Raw genomic sequence first — 17,593 nt, 5'->3', positions numbered from 1 at the left:
GTCAAATAGTTCCTGGGCGTGTTTGTGTCCAGCTGTGGGGCACCGTGAACTCTCTCTCTGATCCAAACAACAACCCTCCCCTTCTCTGGTATCAAGGGTATCGCATCACTTAGTAAATGCATCAAAGATTGACCGCGTGCTCCCCACGTGCGGGCAAGACTCTCGGCACTGCGGACAGAGTGGGAACCAGTGGAGGGAGGCTGAGCTCTCAGGGAGTTCACAGCCTGGCACCGTGATTATCTCCCTCACTTCTGCAGCCTCCTCATGCATCCCATCATCGCCAGGCTGGGGGTGGTCAGTGCACACACCTCTTCCTGCTGCCCTTGGCACTGCTCTTTCCTCCCTCTAGCCTGTGAGGTTAGCCCACCAACCTTTTACAGCATCCCAGGGGCAATGGCAGTCTATCTGCTTGGCCGGCATGTTCCTTCTGCTCAAAGAGGAACTCAAATGTTTGAAAAAGTGGCTGGAACCAGAGTCTTTCAAAAATAATTTAATTTTATTTGGTGTCATTTTCTTTATGGAGTGGAATTTAGTAGTATTTTCTCACTCCATTACACTATCAACGCTCGCAGAGGGACCTTCCCTGGAAATCCTTTATAAATCAATATCTCTTTTCCCACCCACTCTCTGTAATCCTTACTTTGCTTTATTTTTCTTCACAGCACTGACCACCCCTGGACATGTATACCCTCTCCCTATTCACTATCCCACTATCTCAGACTCTATCCCTCTCTCCATCCATCCACCCATCCATCCATCCACCCATCCATCCACCCATCCATCCATCCATCTACCCATCCATCCATCCACCCATCCATCCATCCATCCATCCACCCATCCATCCATCCATCCATCCATCCATCTATCCATCCATCCATCTATCCACCCATCCACCCATCCACCCACCCATCCACCCATTCATCATTCCTGTTGGATATTCAACACCCCACAGCCTGCTCCAACTCTGTCCTTTCTTCACTGGTGTCTCACCAGGGCCTAGAACAGTGCCTGGTACACAGCAGGCTTTCAGAAAACATTTGTTGAATTAATGAATGGACTTACTGCCCAAAGAAGAAATATAATAAACATTTCCCCCAGAACACAATCCATGGATTACTACCATAGGTTTAAATTCCCAGATGATGATATGAAGAAACAAACCACCTTGAGTTAATATTATTATGCAAAAACGGGCTTGTGATTCCAGGTACTGGACAGCCACAGGCCTTGGGGGCCGGTCATACCCAAAGCGTGAAATGTGGTCTGTTCTGTCATGGCCCCTGCAGTGCCCTGTGAGGCGGGGTGACAGGAGGGGAGATGGGGACTCCGGGGGACACCGGGCTACAGGAAGAGATGCAGTAGCCTTCCTCATCCTCTGCACATGCACAGTCACCACTTGCTAACATTCTGGAAGCTTCCCAGTGACTTTCCACCTGGGATGGAGTTAGAAGGGCCTGATTGGAATTCTTCACCTTCCCTAGTTCTGCAGGCTCTACCTGTGAATTAAGAGGGCCTGTGTGCTGGGGCGGTTGGTCTCTGTGCCCAGGCTGGGGGTGCCTGGGGTCACCTGGCAGTTTCAGGGAGCTCAGGGGTGGATTGCGGGGCCCAAGATGCCAGACCCACCAGAACGGAAGTTCAGCAGATGCCACACATGCTACCTTGGGGTGAAGGAGGCATTTGATGGCCCACCTTCCCCTTTTCACCGGGTCACGCCCTTCTGCTTCCTTTGGCGAGGCGGATTTTACTGGGATGGGAAGGTGCTGAGCTGTGAATGGGGAGGATGGCTGTGGTATGGAGGGAGCTTAATGTATGAGACCTCTGGTCCAGATCTCCCGGCGGAGCTGGTCTGGAGGGGGATCTTCCCATTGCTGTGCTTTTAGGACCCCTACAGCCCTAAAAGCCTCCCAACTTAACGGTTCTACGACTGGCAGTTTACGTGGCCTCTCAGAGCCTCAGTTTCCTCTTCTGTAAAAACACTGTCCTCCTCAGAGAGTTCTTGTGAGGACCAAAGGGGTTGATACGTATAAAGCCGTGAGAGTAGTGCCAGACTGACGACTAGGGATGCCTGTTAAACAGAAACAATTAAACAAGCATCTGCCAGCCAGATAGGCTTCTGTCCCCGCTCCACTCACCCTTCAGCCCCCGGTTCAGCTGCTCGTGGGGCTGGGGTCTGGCTGTAACCAGAGGCAGCATGGGGGGTGTGGCGTCTGTCTGGGCATGATCATGACAAGAAAATGACATTTGTGCCCTAAAGATGGACCTTCCTCTTGGGGTGGTGCTCAGCTGGGACGGCTCTAAGGTTCTGGGCTCCTTGCACATTGAAAGCCCTCACCAGCACCGAGGGCAGCATTTCCAAGGACCTAGACGGTGACCTGAAACTCTATCCCCTTCGCTCATTTTCGAGGAGCAACGTGAGACTTAATTACACGGAAGGAAGGTTCATCCCCAGCCACAGAGACTCCTGCTGTCCTCCTCATGTTCTGGAACGATGCATCTCAGGTCTCGTTACTGCTACACGCTTCGCAGGACAAAAGGGAAATGACCTCTCCATTTTCTCCCACACGACTGAAGAGCGCCATTTCAGAGGACCTCTCTTGCAAACCCAAATGCATCCAACAAAACTAACAAAACATTGCCACGATCACTTTAAAGCATTTGTAACAGCCCTAGTCTTTGCTGATTTGGAGGTGGAAATGAATTGGACAGAATGTCTCAGGAGGGTAGTTGAGTGTCACGGTACAGACACTGCTGGACCACAGAATGAGAGGGTAAAAACCCCCCTTAAAAATGGGCAGAGATTTGAACAGACTCTTGCCAAACAAGATATATGCATGGCAAGTAAGCACATGAAAATATGTTCAACAGCATGACTCATCAGGGAAATGCAAGTTAAAACCGCAACGAGGTGCCACGCATGCTCACTAGAATGGCTAAAATTAAAACAAAACAACTCGGGCTTCCCTGGTGGCGCAGTGGTTGAGAGTCTGCCTGCTGATGCAGGGGATGTGGGTTCGTGCCCCCGTCTGGGAGGATCCCACATGCCGCAGAGCGGCTGGGCCCGTGAGCCATGGCCGCTGGGACTGCGCATCTGGAGCCTGTGCTCCGAGGCGGGAGAGGCCACAACAGTGAGAGGCCCACGTACCGCAAAAAAACAAAACAAAACAAAACAACTTGATAATACCAAGTGCTGATCATGATGCAGAGCGGCTGGAATACACATATTGTTGGTGGGAATACAAAAGGGCTTCAGCCACTTTGAAAAACTGTTGGTGGTTTCTTATAAACATACTCACCATATGACCCAGCAATCCCACTCCTGCGTTATGTACCCCAAAGAAATTAAAGCATATGTCCACACACAGACCTGTGACGGACCTGTATGTGTTTGATCATTTATGCTACATCAGCCCAGGGAACACAGCCAGTGAGGCAGCACATGATACTGCACAGGCTTTGTTCTGTAGTCATTTACCTGTTTTCTATGATAACCAGGGACCAAAAGCTATATATCTGAGGTGGAACCAATCATATCCTTACCTCTGGGGAGAAGGAGGAAATGGGTGGGTGGTTCTTGAGTGATCTAAGCCAACTGGGTAACTCTAGTTCCCGTGCCACAGTGACTGGTTCAGGGATGGTCAGGTGGCCTGAGTCGGCCCAATCAGATTTTTGTTTGATGATGCCAGGTGAGGGATGAAGGGTGGGGAGATATTCTCCTCCTTCCTGGTCAGTGTGAAATATGAGGCCTGAAACTGCTACAGCCCCCCCCTCCTTTTGCACCATGAAGGAAAACACGTATGAGGAAGGGAACAGAGGAGGTTAGTGACAAGAGAATCACAGAAAATGGTGCTGGAGTCTTGATCAAACCATGCCTGATGTCCATTTTCTTCTGTATTTTTCAGACACTAATAAAATTTCCATCATTTAAGAGGCCAAGTTAGAGTTGGGGATTTTTTGTTACCTGAAACCAAAAACCTCTTACCTAATCTAGATGTGGGATCATATCTCCAGAGATCATTTCAAGGAAGTAGAACAAACCAGGAACAAGTACTGTGAGCCGAAGTCAAAGCGAGCACAGGGATCTGGGATGAGGATGCAGAGGCCATCGAGACGGAGCAGCACAGAGCTGCGGGTGACCTTAAAGGAACCCTGGGCCAGGAACAACAGCATATATCAGGGAAAGATCAGGTGTGGGGCTCTGTCAGGACCTGGCCTTGTGGGGGACCGGCCAGGGAAAAGACACCAGGGAACAGTGAGGGAGATGGCCTCAGGCAGACAGCCAGTCATAGGATGGGGGCATCAAGAGGGGACCATTTATGCTGCCTGGGCCAACTGCCCAAGGAGGGCTGCCTCTTGCCCAAGGTCAAGCTTGGTCTGAGAATTGAGCAGAGCTAAGCCTGTAGATGGGGTTCAAGCAGGTACAGCTGCTCTTCTGATTCAGTTGGTCTGGACTAGGGCAGGGGATCCTGCTTTCAACAAGGTCCTCCTGAGGCAGGCGGCCTGCAGATGACACTGGGAGAAACTCCCTTTTCCTGGAATGTGGGAGAATCCAGTGACTGCACCAGCTGGACCTGACCCTGGCCTTGGTCTACTTCTGCACCACAAATTCTCCTCTCCGGCTCCTCACCAGATCGAATATTATAGCACCCTGCCTCCCAGGTGAGGCCTCCACCCGCACCTGCCCCCTTCCTTTCTCCACAGATCACTCGTTCTCCTCCTTGTGACTTTCCTCCCACGCTAGTGGCGGTGGCAGGCCTCCAGTTCCCATTTTTAGATTTGGCAACTAGCAGGTGAGGTCTTCAGCCTCCCCTGTCCTCAGTCCCTGGTCTCTTGGGGAAACTGGATGCTTCTCAGAACTGGAACTTGATAGGTGATGTGTTTGTTGTTGGGTTTTGTCTGGGGAACAATAAGCCAGGAACCAAGGGGTACAGGTAACTGGGGTGGTCTGTGGACCTCTCACTGTGTTTCTTAGCCTGAATCCCTCATCTGTTTGGTGGAAGTGTAAGCCCAGCAGAGGACGATGCCATCTGATTACAAGACGAGCTTCTCCCTGAGCACTTGTTGGGCCGAGCGCTTCCATCACCCAGCTTGGGTCACCACTATCATGCTGACATATCTATTCTTCACTTTGTCCCGAGCTCCTACACTCAACATTTCTAAGGAACACATATGAGCTAAGGGATAATTATAAGAACCCAATAATAACATCTGGAGGTTTTTAAGTCATAAGCTTCCCATGTGGAAAGAGAATGGATTTTATAGTCAGCAGATGTGGGCTCAAATCTAGGCTGAACTACTTCATGGTAGCCCTCTGTCCCCAGATACTCAATTCCCTGTCTGTAAATGAGGACAGTACTATCTTAAAAGTCAGGGGGTGTATTTCTATAAATATTTATAAAGCACCTAGTATGGTACCTGCAGTTTGGTGAAACTCAATAAATAGTAACTTATTATTTTTTAACATATATAGCATCTATCTGGTTTTTCTTATTTTTTCCATTTCTCTGCTGAAATCACCCATCCTCACTAATTCTTCCCACCTTTCCCTATTTAAGATAGACGGTAGACAGTTTAAATTCTTTTCTGCCAATTCTTGTATCTGGATCATCTGTGGTTTACTTCTGCTGCTGTTTCCCCCTGGTTATAAGTTTGTTCCTGCCTCTTCACAGGTCCTGTAATTTACCGTTGCATCCTGGAAATTATGTATGGAAGAGTGAGAACTGAAGAATAATACTGGTTCTCTTCCCTCTGGAAATTTCCAGCTCTTCTCTCCTCTGTTGACTAAAGGGAGGAGGTGATTATTCACATGTCAGCCTGGGTTCAAATGTCAGCTCACCTCGGCTCAGCCCAATGGCATTCAGCTTCCTAAGGAAGGGCCAGTCTCAGTTCTTATCAGGGTTTGGTCTGGCATTCCAAATTCCCAATCCCCTTTGGGTGCCTCAATTTCAGGTCTCAGGAGAAGGTGGGAGATGGGGCAGATGGAATGACTTCTTTCTGTTCGTCGTGGGCCCTGCCTTCACTTCCGTGGTTTTTTTTCTCAACAGGGGCGGGTGGATCAAAGCATTATTGTCCTGGATCATCTTTCAGACTCCAGGGCATCCCACCTCTCGCCACCCTTGCTGAGGCTCAGCTGACCTGTCTCCACCCAGTGAAGTTCCGGGTCCTGCCTCTCGCCTGCATCCAGACCCACCAGAGCTCACGTACAATGGGCTCCTCTCTCTGGAAATCAGTTCATCAAGACTTTCTTGTCTCCACTGTTCCTTGATATCCATGTATAAGGAGGATTTTTACATTCTCCAGATTTCTCTCTGTGCTCCCATGGGAGCTCAGGTCTACTGCATCCCAAGTGGAAGCAAAAGTACCTAGAACGGCAGCTGTTACTCTGAACATGAAGGGCTTTCCCTATGTGCGAGCCATCCTGGCCCTGAGCTCTTGGGAGGCAGCCTGGCACTGAGGCTTGTCTTCTCCCAGGGAGCTGGACATGAGACCCACCGGATGGCTTATGTTTGAAGGCTGAGTTTTGAGTTTATAGCCATGCTTTATGGACCTCACTCATATCTCCCCACCTTTACCATTTCAGGTCCTTCCAACAGCCAGCCTCACACGTCTCTTTGCTTAAGGGTTTTCTCTGGACCCCAAAGTCCATCCTGCCTATGCCCAGAAAATTGGAACATAGGAGAATTCACATCCCTCAAAGGCAGTCCTTAGGCAACGATGGGGGAGGCTGGTGGGTAAACACCCCTGCTCCCTCCCCCTTGGGTGAGATAACTTGGAGGTCGTGTTCTACACCGTCTCCCAGTCCCCCCAGGAGCAGTCAAACCAGTTGCCCACATGGGGACTTGCTGGGAACACACTTTCCTCGGCTGCTTTTTCCTCCTTATCTCACTCCCCAACTTCCTGGCTGGACTGTCCTGGGATCACCTTTTAGCTAAACTACTTGAACTTGAACTTGTGGCTTAGATTCTCTTCTGGGGAAACCCAATCCAAGGCAGGTTTCCATTCAGAGGCACAACCTCTGGGTGCTGCCTGGGTTTGTGTAAAGAGGCCGGCACGGACAGGGTGTTAGTTGAAGAAAGGTAAACCCAGCCAAACGTAGGTGGACCTCACCAAAGAACACCAGGCCCGTTTCTAGGATCCAGGAGAGCTGACGAGGGGGCTCATGACAGCCTGTAATAACCGGAATATGAAAGTCCGGTATCTGGGATTCAGTTAAACTGTTTACTGTCTGTCTGTGGTTATGCTTTTAAAGCTTAATACACTCTGAATGGTAGATTTAAATTCATAAGTACGTTGTTTTGCAAAACTGGCATGAAGTTCTTTCAATATAATCCCTGAGATACATTAGCAGGTTGCCTCCAGAGCTTGGGGTTCTCTCTTTGTTATTATTTTTTGCTCTTAAATAAAGAAACCTTGCAGGACCACAGCCCTGTAAACGTCTTGGCAGGATGCCAAGCATTTCTCTAAAAGCCACTTTCTAAGAAGCAATTTCCTTCCTGTCCCGTAAAACTCCCCAAAGTACCTCAGGCGAACACCAAAGCACTGGTTATGTTTGCAAACTGCAAATACAGCAGACATTTAATTCCATCGAATTCATCAAAACCCTAATTGAGACAGGAACTCAAACCTTATGGCTTTATTACTTTAATTTCAGATGGGTAGCAGACTTGGTCACAAGCAGCCCTTCATGCCGGGATACATTAGAGAGAGGCCCACGGGCACCCACTGGTAATTCTCCCAGCAAATGAAAGCGCGGAGCAATGTAAATAACACTGCTAAGTGAGACCCACGACCAGACTGATTAATCAGCTCAATTCCCCGTATCCATCGTTCACTGTAACTAACGTTCCTCTGCACCAACGTCACTGCCCGGGAAGGCTTCTCAATAGGTAAGGCAGTGCCTGTGTCTCACAGATTTTTGTTTTCCTCCCACTGATCAGAAAACACAGAGGCAAGGACCAGTCCTCTGAGCTCATTGCTCTACCAACTCGTCCTCCTCTTGATTCTCATTTAGAAGACCTTCTCCCTGACTTTCGTGTCCCTCCTCACCAGGCACCCTGTGGCTGTTCCACTATTTCATTAAAAAGTTCTGTCAACGGCTGGGTCAAATTACTGCAGGGACCTAGGGTGGAATCTAGTGGCAGGGACCCCAGGGAACCTTATTCTTCTGAGGGCTGATCATGGTGTCTAAGTTTTATTGAGCATTTACCATGTGGGCCAGGTGTTGCTTGATGCTGAACCTGTTATGTTTCATCCTTACAGCGATGCTAGGAGGTAAATGCCCTTGTACCCATCTTATAGACAAGAAAACTGAGGCTTAGAGAAGTAAAGTAACTTCTCCAAGGCTCCACAGTCAGCAAATGGCAGAATCAGGATTCAAACCCAGGCCAGTCTGATCCCCGGCCTCATGTTCTTCCCAAAACATCATTTTTCTCCCTCTGCGAAGACTTCCGGGATTCTACAAAGGTCTGAAAAAGAGAGCTGGGTGGCCTTGGAGCTTTCTGATTGGACACAGGACAAGGAAAGTCAGAAGGGAGGGCCGGCCCCCAGAATCATCCCATGGGCTGCTCCTAACACCATCGTGGTGGTTGGTGTTTCTCTCCACAATCACGTGAGATGAGCTTGGCAAAGACCTTCCCGGGGTGGTAGTGGGGTGAACTGACTGATACCAGCACTTGCTAAAGTTCAAGAAGCAATGTGTCTTTTCTGTTCTAACCAAGCCAGTGATTACCCTCATTGCTAGTAACTTATGAAACACAAATGCATTCAACCCATCTCCTATGTAATTAGTTGCGTGGTATTTACTCGGCACTTTCCAGCCAGTTGTTTCTTTTCTTTACGTTACTTCTCCCCCTTTGGGTCTGACTTTGCATCAGGCTTCAGGTACCAATGACTAATGAACTAGTGACAGCACTAATACTCATACTGCTAATGGTGACGATGCTAATTAAGACAGTGCTGACAGCCACAGGCTCTGCAGAACGTGGCTTCATCTCTGGGAGGCAATGAGAGGGCGGCCCTCACAGGTGAGAATCAGAAAGTACAGATGGCCCCGAAGGCAAAGACGGACACTCATTTTTTGCGATACTAACCACATTTATAGGAGATCTAAAAAAAACGCCACATCGTGGGTCCACAAAATCTAAGATAAGAGATAACCGACTGAAAGGATGAAGAAAGAAAATGTTCAGTCTTGCAAGTTCGGTGGAACTCAGTCACCGTGTGTGGACCCAGCTGCCCAGCAGCTTCCCCTCAGAAGTAAGCGTCCAACTGTGGGCTCTGGAGCTGACCCCTGACGAGATCAAGGTGTCGCTCTGCCTTGCTGCCCAGAAGCATCGAACCCACCAGGCAACCCAGACAAATCAGTCAGCATAAGGAAGACAGACAGGAGTGAAAAGCAGGTGATGCGGAGGGCAGTGGTGCTGGGGCGCAGCCGGCATTATAGACTCTGGAGTCTGCCTGAGGGTTGGGTTGAGCTGGGTGCCCCTGGCCAGCTGACCACACGACGAAGGGGCTGGAAAAGGATGTGGGAGAAGGTTTGCAGGAGCTTCCTTAGCCCTGCAAACCAATCAGCTGCTTCTAGCAGGACCCTGCATCCTCCCTCCACAGCCAGGAGGCTGGTGGGGTCACCCGGTGCCTCAGTACTCCATGTCGGGGACCCTCGTGGGCTAGTGACTAGGACTCGCTTTTCCTGGAAGATACAGAGTCCTGGCTGTTTGAGCAGAGAGCTCAGGACTGTGTTTCTGAATAATCTCCCTACGAAGAAACTAGGGCATCAGAGCTGGCCAGGGTGGCTGCAGACCCCCAGCTACCCACTGCAATGCTGCAGGTGCCCAGCAGCCTCATTACTTTGGTGACTTCGGGTGTCTTCCCAAGACTTTCCAAGACAGACACCAGACGGACACAGGCCCCACAACACCTGGCAGTGGAATAGTCTCTGTAGTTACAAGGCAGGCACGCAAAGCCCCTCATGACCCCCAAAGTAAGCTAAAGTGGACACAGAAGTCAAATGCTTGATCGTTGTCGAAAAAGAGAGAACTCGCCCCAAACTGTGACAAGCGCAAACTGTTTTTAGCAGAAAAAGAAAATCTGTCGTTTCCTCTCTCTCTCTCTCTCTCTCTCTCATTTACTCTATTTCCATTCCTAAGACTATTTTTACATCATTCTAGTTCAGTTCAGTAACACATCAAAATGAGTGTGACCCGTTCAGATTCGCAGGCTGGTTACTTATTCACATGGATCCGCGCACTCCACGACCCATCGTCACGGAGACCAAATCATGGTGCCTGGGTTTCCAGTCCCGGCTGGGCCAGCCTCCTGGGGTGTGAGACCCCGCGTCGCCCTGCCCAAGGCCTCTGGCCCACACACGGGTGCGCTCCAGGGAGACAGGCCCCCGCCTCACCTCCGCGCTGCCCCTCCCCCTCCCCATGCCACGTTCTGCCGCCAGTCTTACCTGCCCGGCGAAGAGCCCGCAGACGCCGATGATGCACAGGATGTTGAACACGGCGGAGCCCACGATGGTCCCCACTCCCACGTCACCCTTGGTGATGAAGACGCCTGAAACACAAACCAACATCAGCTGCCTCCTGGAGGGGCTGCACCCGAGGCGGGTGCAGGGGAGTTTCTGTAAGCGTTAGACTGTTCTCAGGATCTACAGGAAACAGCAGGGGGTTGGAGAGAGCTTGCTAATGTCTGTTGGGCCCTCTGTCCCACAGAACCATTGGTACTGGTTCTGGAACCCATTGATGCAAAGCAAAAGCATCACTTTAATAAAATAATAACAGCAACCCCAGCGGGTGGGAGGCTGGTGTTCTGCCCCTTGGGGTCTCAGGGTCCTCGTTTCCAGAGGCCCTGTCCTTCAGGGAGAGCAGGGCTGAGACGTTCCCCAGGTGGGCACCTACCTATGACCGATGTGAACAGCTCTGGAGCTGAACTGCCTGCTGCCATGAACGTGGCCCCAGCCACATCCTCGCTGAGGTGCAGGCGCTGCAGAGGAGCAAAAGCACAGGTGAGTCGGGATTTTCCTGGAACGGAGGTGACTGTGACTCCCCGGGTCCCAAGCTCAGTCCATCCTCAGCCTCCCCTTCTTCCCCAGCTCAGCCTCTCCGCCCCCCCCCCCCCCCCCCGCTCTGGGCCACACCTCCTCTCTGGGGCAGTATCAGGGAGGGGGCTACATATTCCCTCCAGTTAAAGGCTCTGACAAGATCCAGGGATCCTAAGTCAAATGCCCCCGGGGCTGCACAGATAACGGGGGGATGGGCACGGGCCATGTGAGGCAAGCGGGACTTCACCTCCTTTTTTTTTTTTTTTTTTTGCGGTACGCGGGCCTCCCAATGCCGTGGCCCTTCCTGTTGCGGAGCACAGGCTCCGGACGCGCAGGCTCAGCGGCCATGGCTCACGGGCCCAGCCGCTCCGCGGCATGTGGGATCCTCCCGGACCAGGGCATGAACCCGTGTCCCCTGCATCGGCAGGCGGACTCTCAACCACTGCGCCACCAGGGAAGCCCCACCTCCTTTTTAAAAGCTCAGTGCCCTCTGTGCTGCAAAATATCCCTACTTAAAGAGACCCCCAAATACACATTTTTACATAAAACATTCTGATTTTTTTCATTACTATGCTGACGATTTGGGCTACATCAGGCTCCTGGTAAGCAGTTTTAAAGCCTTGAGTCTAGGAGGCTATGGAGGCTTTTGGGAGTGGGGAGGGTCACCCTCCTGAAACCCACCCCCATTCGCAATGCAGTCTTGAATCCCGGGGTAGGGGGAATATGGGGGGTGGTGAGAATGAGTACAAAGAGATGATGAGCCCCGCCAAGATAAGCTACACAATGAACTGTCCAGGTTACCCGGTCTGTTGATCCGAAAGGTGATCTGCAAGAAGACACGTGACACTGAGGCTGGGTAGTGTGGGGAGCTTTTCTGCATCCAGTCCTGATGCAGAAAGGAAGCTGCTGGCTGTCAGGAAAGAGCCAGCTCCCTCCGGGCATCCCAGCTAAGAGTCCCTGGTCCCTCTTCCCAGCGGCACCGCAGCTGCACTTCCTTGCTCAGCCATGGAGGGGCAGCATGGCCTCGGCCAAGGCCACCAGCTCGAATGACCATCAAGAAGCTGCCGCCAGAGCCCTACTGAGCATTTTGACCTGGAAACCTGGGTTCCCTAGATCTTGACTGAAAAGCTAAACGTTGCATGTGGTTCTGAGGAGACCCTAAGATGGAGGTGCTGATACCTCAAGGTGAAAGGTGTGGCTGTGAGCGGTGCCAGGCATCCCGTCTCACCGGGCAGGTACCCTAACAGCGCTCACACTCCGTGGCTGGTTTGTCCTCTCCCTGCTGCGTCCGCTCCAGCTCGGGCATTAGCCGTGGACTCCACAGCCGGGCTGATCTCCTGTTCCTCTCACTCCTTCGTTCACTCACTTTGCTTCTTCCTCCTTCACCTCCCCGCCCCTTTCACCCCTCATTCACTTTGGCCCTGGCCACCTGGCACTGGGTGCTCAGAGTCACCCGCTGGGGGGTCTTCCTGCCTCAGGACCCTTTCCATCTATCGGAACAGCCCTCAGAAGCTTTCCCAGCTCCTTCCTGATGCCCCAGCCTGGCGTCCTCAGGGCTCCCCACACGCAGGCACGCTGAGTCCCGCCCCGGGTTCTCCAGGCTTGGTTCACCGGCTCAGACTCTTCTCGGCTTAAATATCCGTCCCTGTAAGATGTTGCCACTGAGACCGCTGCTCCCATCCTGCCCCTGCACAAGCCCTTCCCTGATCCCAAGGCCCAGCCACTCTCTCACCTCCTTTTCCCTCTGCATCTCCAGCTCCAGCGCTTCACCTGCCCCTGTGTCTCACTCTGGAGCTGCCCCGCGTCCCACGGCCCCGCGACGCTGTGTTTCACCCTGATTCCTCCCCAAGGGCTGAGCTCACAGGTGCTATGGGTCTCCTCAATGAGGAGAACGCGTTCTGACAATTGTATGTACATTTCCAGCACGAGGTCTTAACATTGCTATTAAAAAAACGTGTGGGACAGAGCGTAGTTCGCTTCGCATGAGGAGTAAACTACCAAATGGTGGATTTCAGAGGTCACAGCTGAGCCCGATTACAGGTGCTTCCGTGCTTTCTCCTCTTCTCCATCAGGCGACCCTGTGCTCACGTTCAATCACTTTGGACAAAAGGCTTCCACGCTGGCCTGCGTCCATCTCAGAGACCAGATCACAGATTTTCCTTTCCCACTTCCCACCTCCACTCCCGGGGCCTCTCCACGGTTGCTGTGGCATGACTCTCTTTTATTGCTTTAAGTACACAAAACTAACAGACTTCAGAACGTGGAATAAACTGCTTCAGCTAGCAGTTCTCGAAGCGTGTCTTCCAGACCAGCAGTCTCCACATCACCTGGGAACTTAATAGAAATGCTACTTCTGTTCCCCACTGTCCCCCAAGACCCAGTGAATCGGACACTGGGGGGAAGGGAGGGAAGAAAGGGAGGGTCAGCCCAGGCTGAAGGCTACGTGAAGGAGCAGGTGCTCTGGATGGACAGGAAGTGCATCTGGGGAAGAGACCCCTTCTGCAAAGCGGATTCTGGATTAAAAATAAAATAAAACAGAACGCTTCCAGATAAAGCAAACTACATTTCAAACCAGAAAAAGAGATGAAAGAAGCAAGAGAATGAAAGAGTTCTAGATATGCTAAGTGTTTTCAGATGAAAGGGGTGTAACTTGGTGTTCAGCCTGGCGTTCACCGGGCTGATTTCCTGGTCTCTGTGGCCAGTTCTTTCATCGCCTTGCCTTTCAGGCCTCTGCCTGGAGCGTCTCTGCACATACACAGAGAGGAAGGGCAGTGGAGGTATGGCTGAAGACTTCTCACTCTGTGAGGACCCCACGAATCGAATCATGAGGGAGGGTTACGGCAGCGGCAGAAGGAAAGGGCAGTGAGGAGTGGAGAAAGGAAGAGCCAGGCTTAGAAAGCAGGAGCAGAACACAGGCAGTACCTTGAGTTACGCCCAATGGGGCAGGGACCACTGGCCGTGAGGGTTAAAGCCCAACTGCGGATCTGCACACTGAAACTCTAAGCAGATTGGAGATGTGTTTGCACTAATACTGCCCATGGCTCTGAAGCATGCTGGTGCCTGGCCTTCCCACCCCAGCTGCATGGAGGGCTCCCCAGGACCTCAGTGGGGGAGGATGGAGCAGTACCGGGGCTCAGACACATACCTCACAGATCTTTTCCAAGGAGGGGACAAAGAAGTCATCACACACTATCGCCAGCGCATAGAACATGTACATGGCCTGGAAGAGAGGAGGGAAGGGGTTAAAGTCAGAGTCATGACACCATGTAAAAGTCGTTGCAATGCCTGCCACCTCCCACCCTCCCACCTTGTCCACCTCCTAGGTCCCCAAACACACCACGGATGCCTGCCCCAGGGCCTTTACACGTGCCGTTCCCTCTGCCCAGAACACGTTCCCCCACATCAACTTGGCTCCGTCCTCCATGTCCTTCAGGTCCCTGGGTTAATGTCAATCAAAGCAAGGGGCCTTGGACTCCCCTCCCTTCCCTTTCTCTTCACCCCCCTTATTCTGCTTTGTTTTTCTTGACCTATTTTATGTTTGATTAATTTGTTTGTTGTCTCTTTCCCCCTCTAAAAGTCCATGAGGGTATGAACTTTATCTCATTGATCCCCAGCACTCAGCACAGGGCCTGGTGCATAGTAGGTGCTCAATAAATTTATGTGCAATGAAGGAACAAATAGATGAATACTTCCTACTGAGCTTGTTCACGCTCCTGTTCCCTGCAGGACAGCCCCTGCAGTCTTGCTTCCATACCCTTGGTCAACCGTAACCAAGGCATTCCTTGGAATTCTACCTTTGGGCCACAAATCACTTCTCTACCGTAACCAACTCTATGTCTCCTCTCTAATTAATGAGATCTTATTTGCAGTCCATTGTTGGTTGACCACTCAGCATCCATCCTCCACTCCTTCCTAATAGGACCCCAGTTTTGCTCCCATGTGGAAGGTGGCTCCACCCTTTCCTCCAGGAGTAGATCACCCTGATGAGCCAATCAGGGTGCAGTATTCCGCAGGGATGGCTATTGGTTCAGGGGTGGGCACATGATCTTGGCTGGGCCAATCAGATGGCAGGAAAGGCTTTACAGTCCTTGCCACAGAGAGTGGGTCCACACCCTCCAGCTGTGGACCAGGAAGCTGGGAGTCCTGACTGCCATTGGCCAACAAATTGAGAGAACTCTGACTTGAGATGAAGTTGACCCTGAGTCAATGTAATGACGTCACTGAGCCATTGATCACATGATCCCTGAGCCACCCCCTGCCTCTGGACTTCATAGCATAACACACCGGCAAACAGGCCCATTTGATTTGGAGTTTCCCTGTTACTTGAAGCCCCAAACCTCTAATGGGCGTGGTTGCTCATCCTTCAAGTTCCAGCGTCCTCAGGAGTCACTCCTCTCTCGTATTTTGACCTCCCAGCATCTTTTCCTTTGGCTAACTGCTCTGCAGGAAGGGCCTCTATCACATACTCCACCCGCCCCACCACAGGGTATGGGCACTGGAACACGCCATTCTCCATCAGGCAGTGGTGGGTGGGCAAGAGGTCTGCAAGGGGCCGGGCAGGGGTCAACAGAGAAGCTGGGAAAGGGGGCCTCTCCCCTTGGAGATAAAAGCACCACCTGAGTCTGCAGCTGCCCTAGAGAGCCGGCCTGAGAGTGAGCTCACCCAGCAAGGAGCCGAACCAAGTGGTAAGACAGGTGGATACACACATGTGTACACACACACACACACACACGTGCCCAGTGACACCATGTGGACTCTGGGCCCAGCTCAGCCTGAAACCAACGTGGACTCTCCAATTTCATGAGCTGATAATGTGCCTTTGATACTTAAGCTGATTTGCATTTCTGTCACTTGCAGCTGTCCTTCTAGAAGCCTCCTGGAGCAACTCAAGCATGAGACGATCTTTCTGGCCTCTGACTCTTAGCTGTTGTACTCATTTAGACACTCCTCCCCCTTTATGAACTGGTTCTCTTTTTCACATCTGTGTGCTTGGTCTTTTAAACCAGATTGTAAGATTCTAAAGTGCATCTTAACACTTGATTCTGTGGAAGTATCAGACAAGAGCACAGGAACATATGCAACAGGGATATTCATTCCAAAATGCTGATTATAATAAATTATCAAAGCCTAACAAAATATACCACAGGGGATGGGTTATAGAAGTAATGATTCATCATTCAAGGAAATACTGTTAACAGGGATTATGTAAATTCATATTTAGTGACAAGGAAAGGCATTTACGATCCCTTGTTAAATAAAAAATGCTATAAAACATTGTGTACAACCTCTTTTTTGTTAAATTATCTATGTATATGAGTGCATACATATACACACACTTATATATTGATATTTTGCATATAAGAGTTTGTAAGACCATAAATCAAAATAGTTTTTCCCTTGGTTGGTGTAACTCTATCTGTACTTTATAATTCCTATCCATATTTTCTGATTTGTCCACCTTGAATTTGTGTTTCTTATGTGAGTTTTGTAGGTGGTGGGAGATTTGAAAGGTCAGGACTCTTTCTTACACTTTTCTAATCTCTGGTGAGCCCTGGAAAGCCAGCCATGCCGAGAAGCCTTAAAAGAACTTCCTACTGATTGGTCTATTCATAAGCTGTACAAAGTTTTTTGCCTGTGGGGTGTTTTTTCAGTGGGGGAAGTGGAAATGTCAATTTTAAAAAAATTAGTGCTGTATTTTATAGCTCTGTGGGTGAGTCAGAATATACGTTCCCAAGTTGCAATGGACTCAAACCCTCTTTTGCCGTATGATGTGGCCAATCCCATATTATGCAGGCTTTATCATTATATTTGAAGGGACAGCCAAATGCAGTAATTGGAATCCAGAGTTACACACATCTGTGGATTAACCAAGAATTAGACAAGCTGTCCGTAGCTGACATACTCAACAGGCTAAAACCCCCAAGGCCGCTTACAAGTCCACGAACTCTCTCTCCAAGACCACGTTCCAATATTATGTGTTGATCCTGTCTCGAGGCAAGAAGCTCCAGCTAATGCATGGCAACGTCAACACCTGGATTAGGACCAGAAATGAACAGATCTGCCAGGCTCTCTGTGCTTTCAAGGGTGATGGCCGTCGAAAGCCAAGTTAGTGCCGTGCACAAGGCAGCGTGAGGTGGGGACGCTAACCCTCAGATACCCTGGGACAAAGCTCCTCTGACACCCAGGGGCCTGCCAGGCCATGGGGCTCCTTTCCAGCTGCAGAGCACCTCCTGGTATCTGAGGGCGGCATGCCACTTTGCTTACAGGAAACTCTCTTCTAACCGTGTTACCCACTGGAAATCGGGTTCCCACCGGAAGAACAAACGAAACAGAACAAGATACTGATGGGGGTGCTGCGTGTGTGTTGGGGGCGGAGGGATGTGGGAACTCTGTATCCGCTGTTCAGTTATGCTGGGAACCTAAAACTGCTCTTAAAAAGGTCTACTACTAATAAAAACACAAAACCAAAACAGCATCAAGGAACAAAACAAATGGACAAAGTCAAACTTGAAGAGGCAGAGGGCCTACTGGAAGTGTGATATCGATGGTGCTATC

General features: G+C 50.7%; 1 protein-coding gene across 1 annotated transcript in view; it reads right to left on the bottom strand.

Annotated features, from left to right (window-relative positions):
• SLC24A3 (solute carrier family 24 member 3) overlaps window positions 1-17,593 on the bottom strand; it is a gene marked incomplete at both ends in the record, with an annotated part of 460,181 nt that overhangs the window by 114,498 nt on the left and 328,090 nt on the right. Inside the window, 3 exons of the mRNA XM_082669843.1 lie at window positions 10,448-10,551; window positions 10,896-10,980; window positions 14,184-14,258. Coding sequence (XP_082525969.1) covers window positions 10,448-10,551; window positions 10,896-10,980; window positions 14,184-14,258 — 264 coding nt within the window. The remainder of the gene's footprint in view (window positions 1-10,447; window positions 10,552-10,895; window positions 10,981-14,183; window positions 14,259-17,593) is intronic.

This window comes from Grampus griseus, assembly GCF_964374135.1.
Source record: "Grampus griseus genome assembly, chromosome: 14".
NCBI classification, from domain to species: domain Eukaryota; kingdom Metazoa; phylum Chordata; class Mammalia; order Artiodactyla; family Delphinidae; genus Grampus; species Grampus griseus.
Note: the sequence above shows the minus strand (reverse complement) of the source record. Positions and strands in the feature narration are given on the sequence as shown.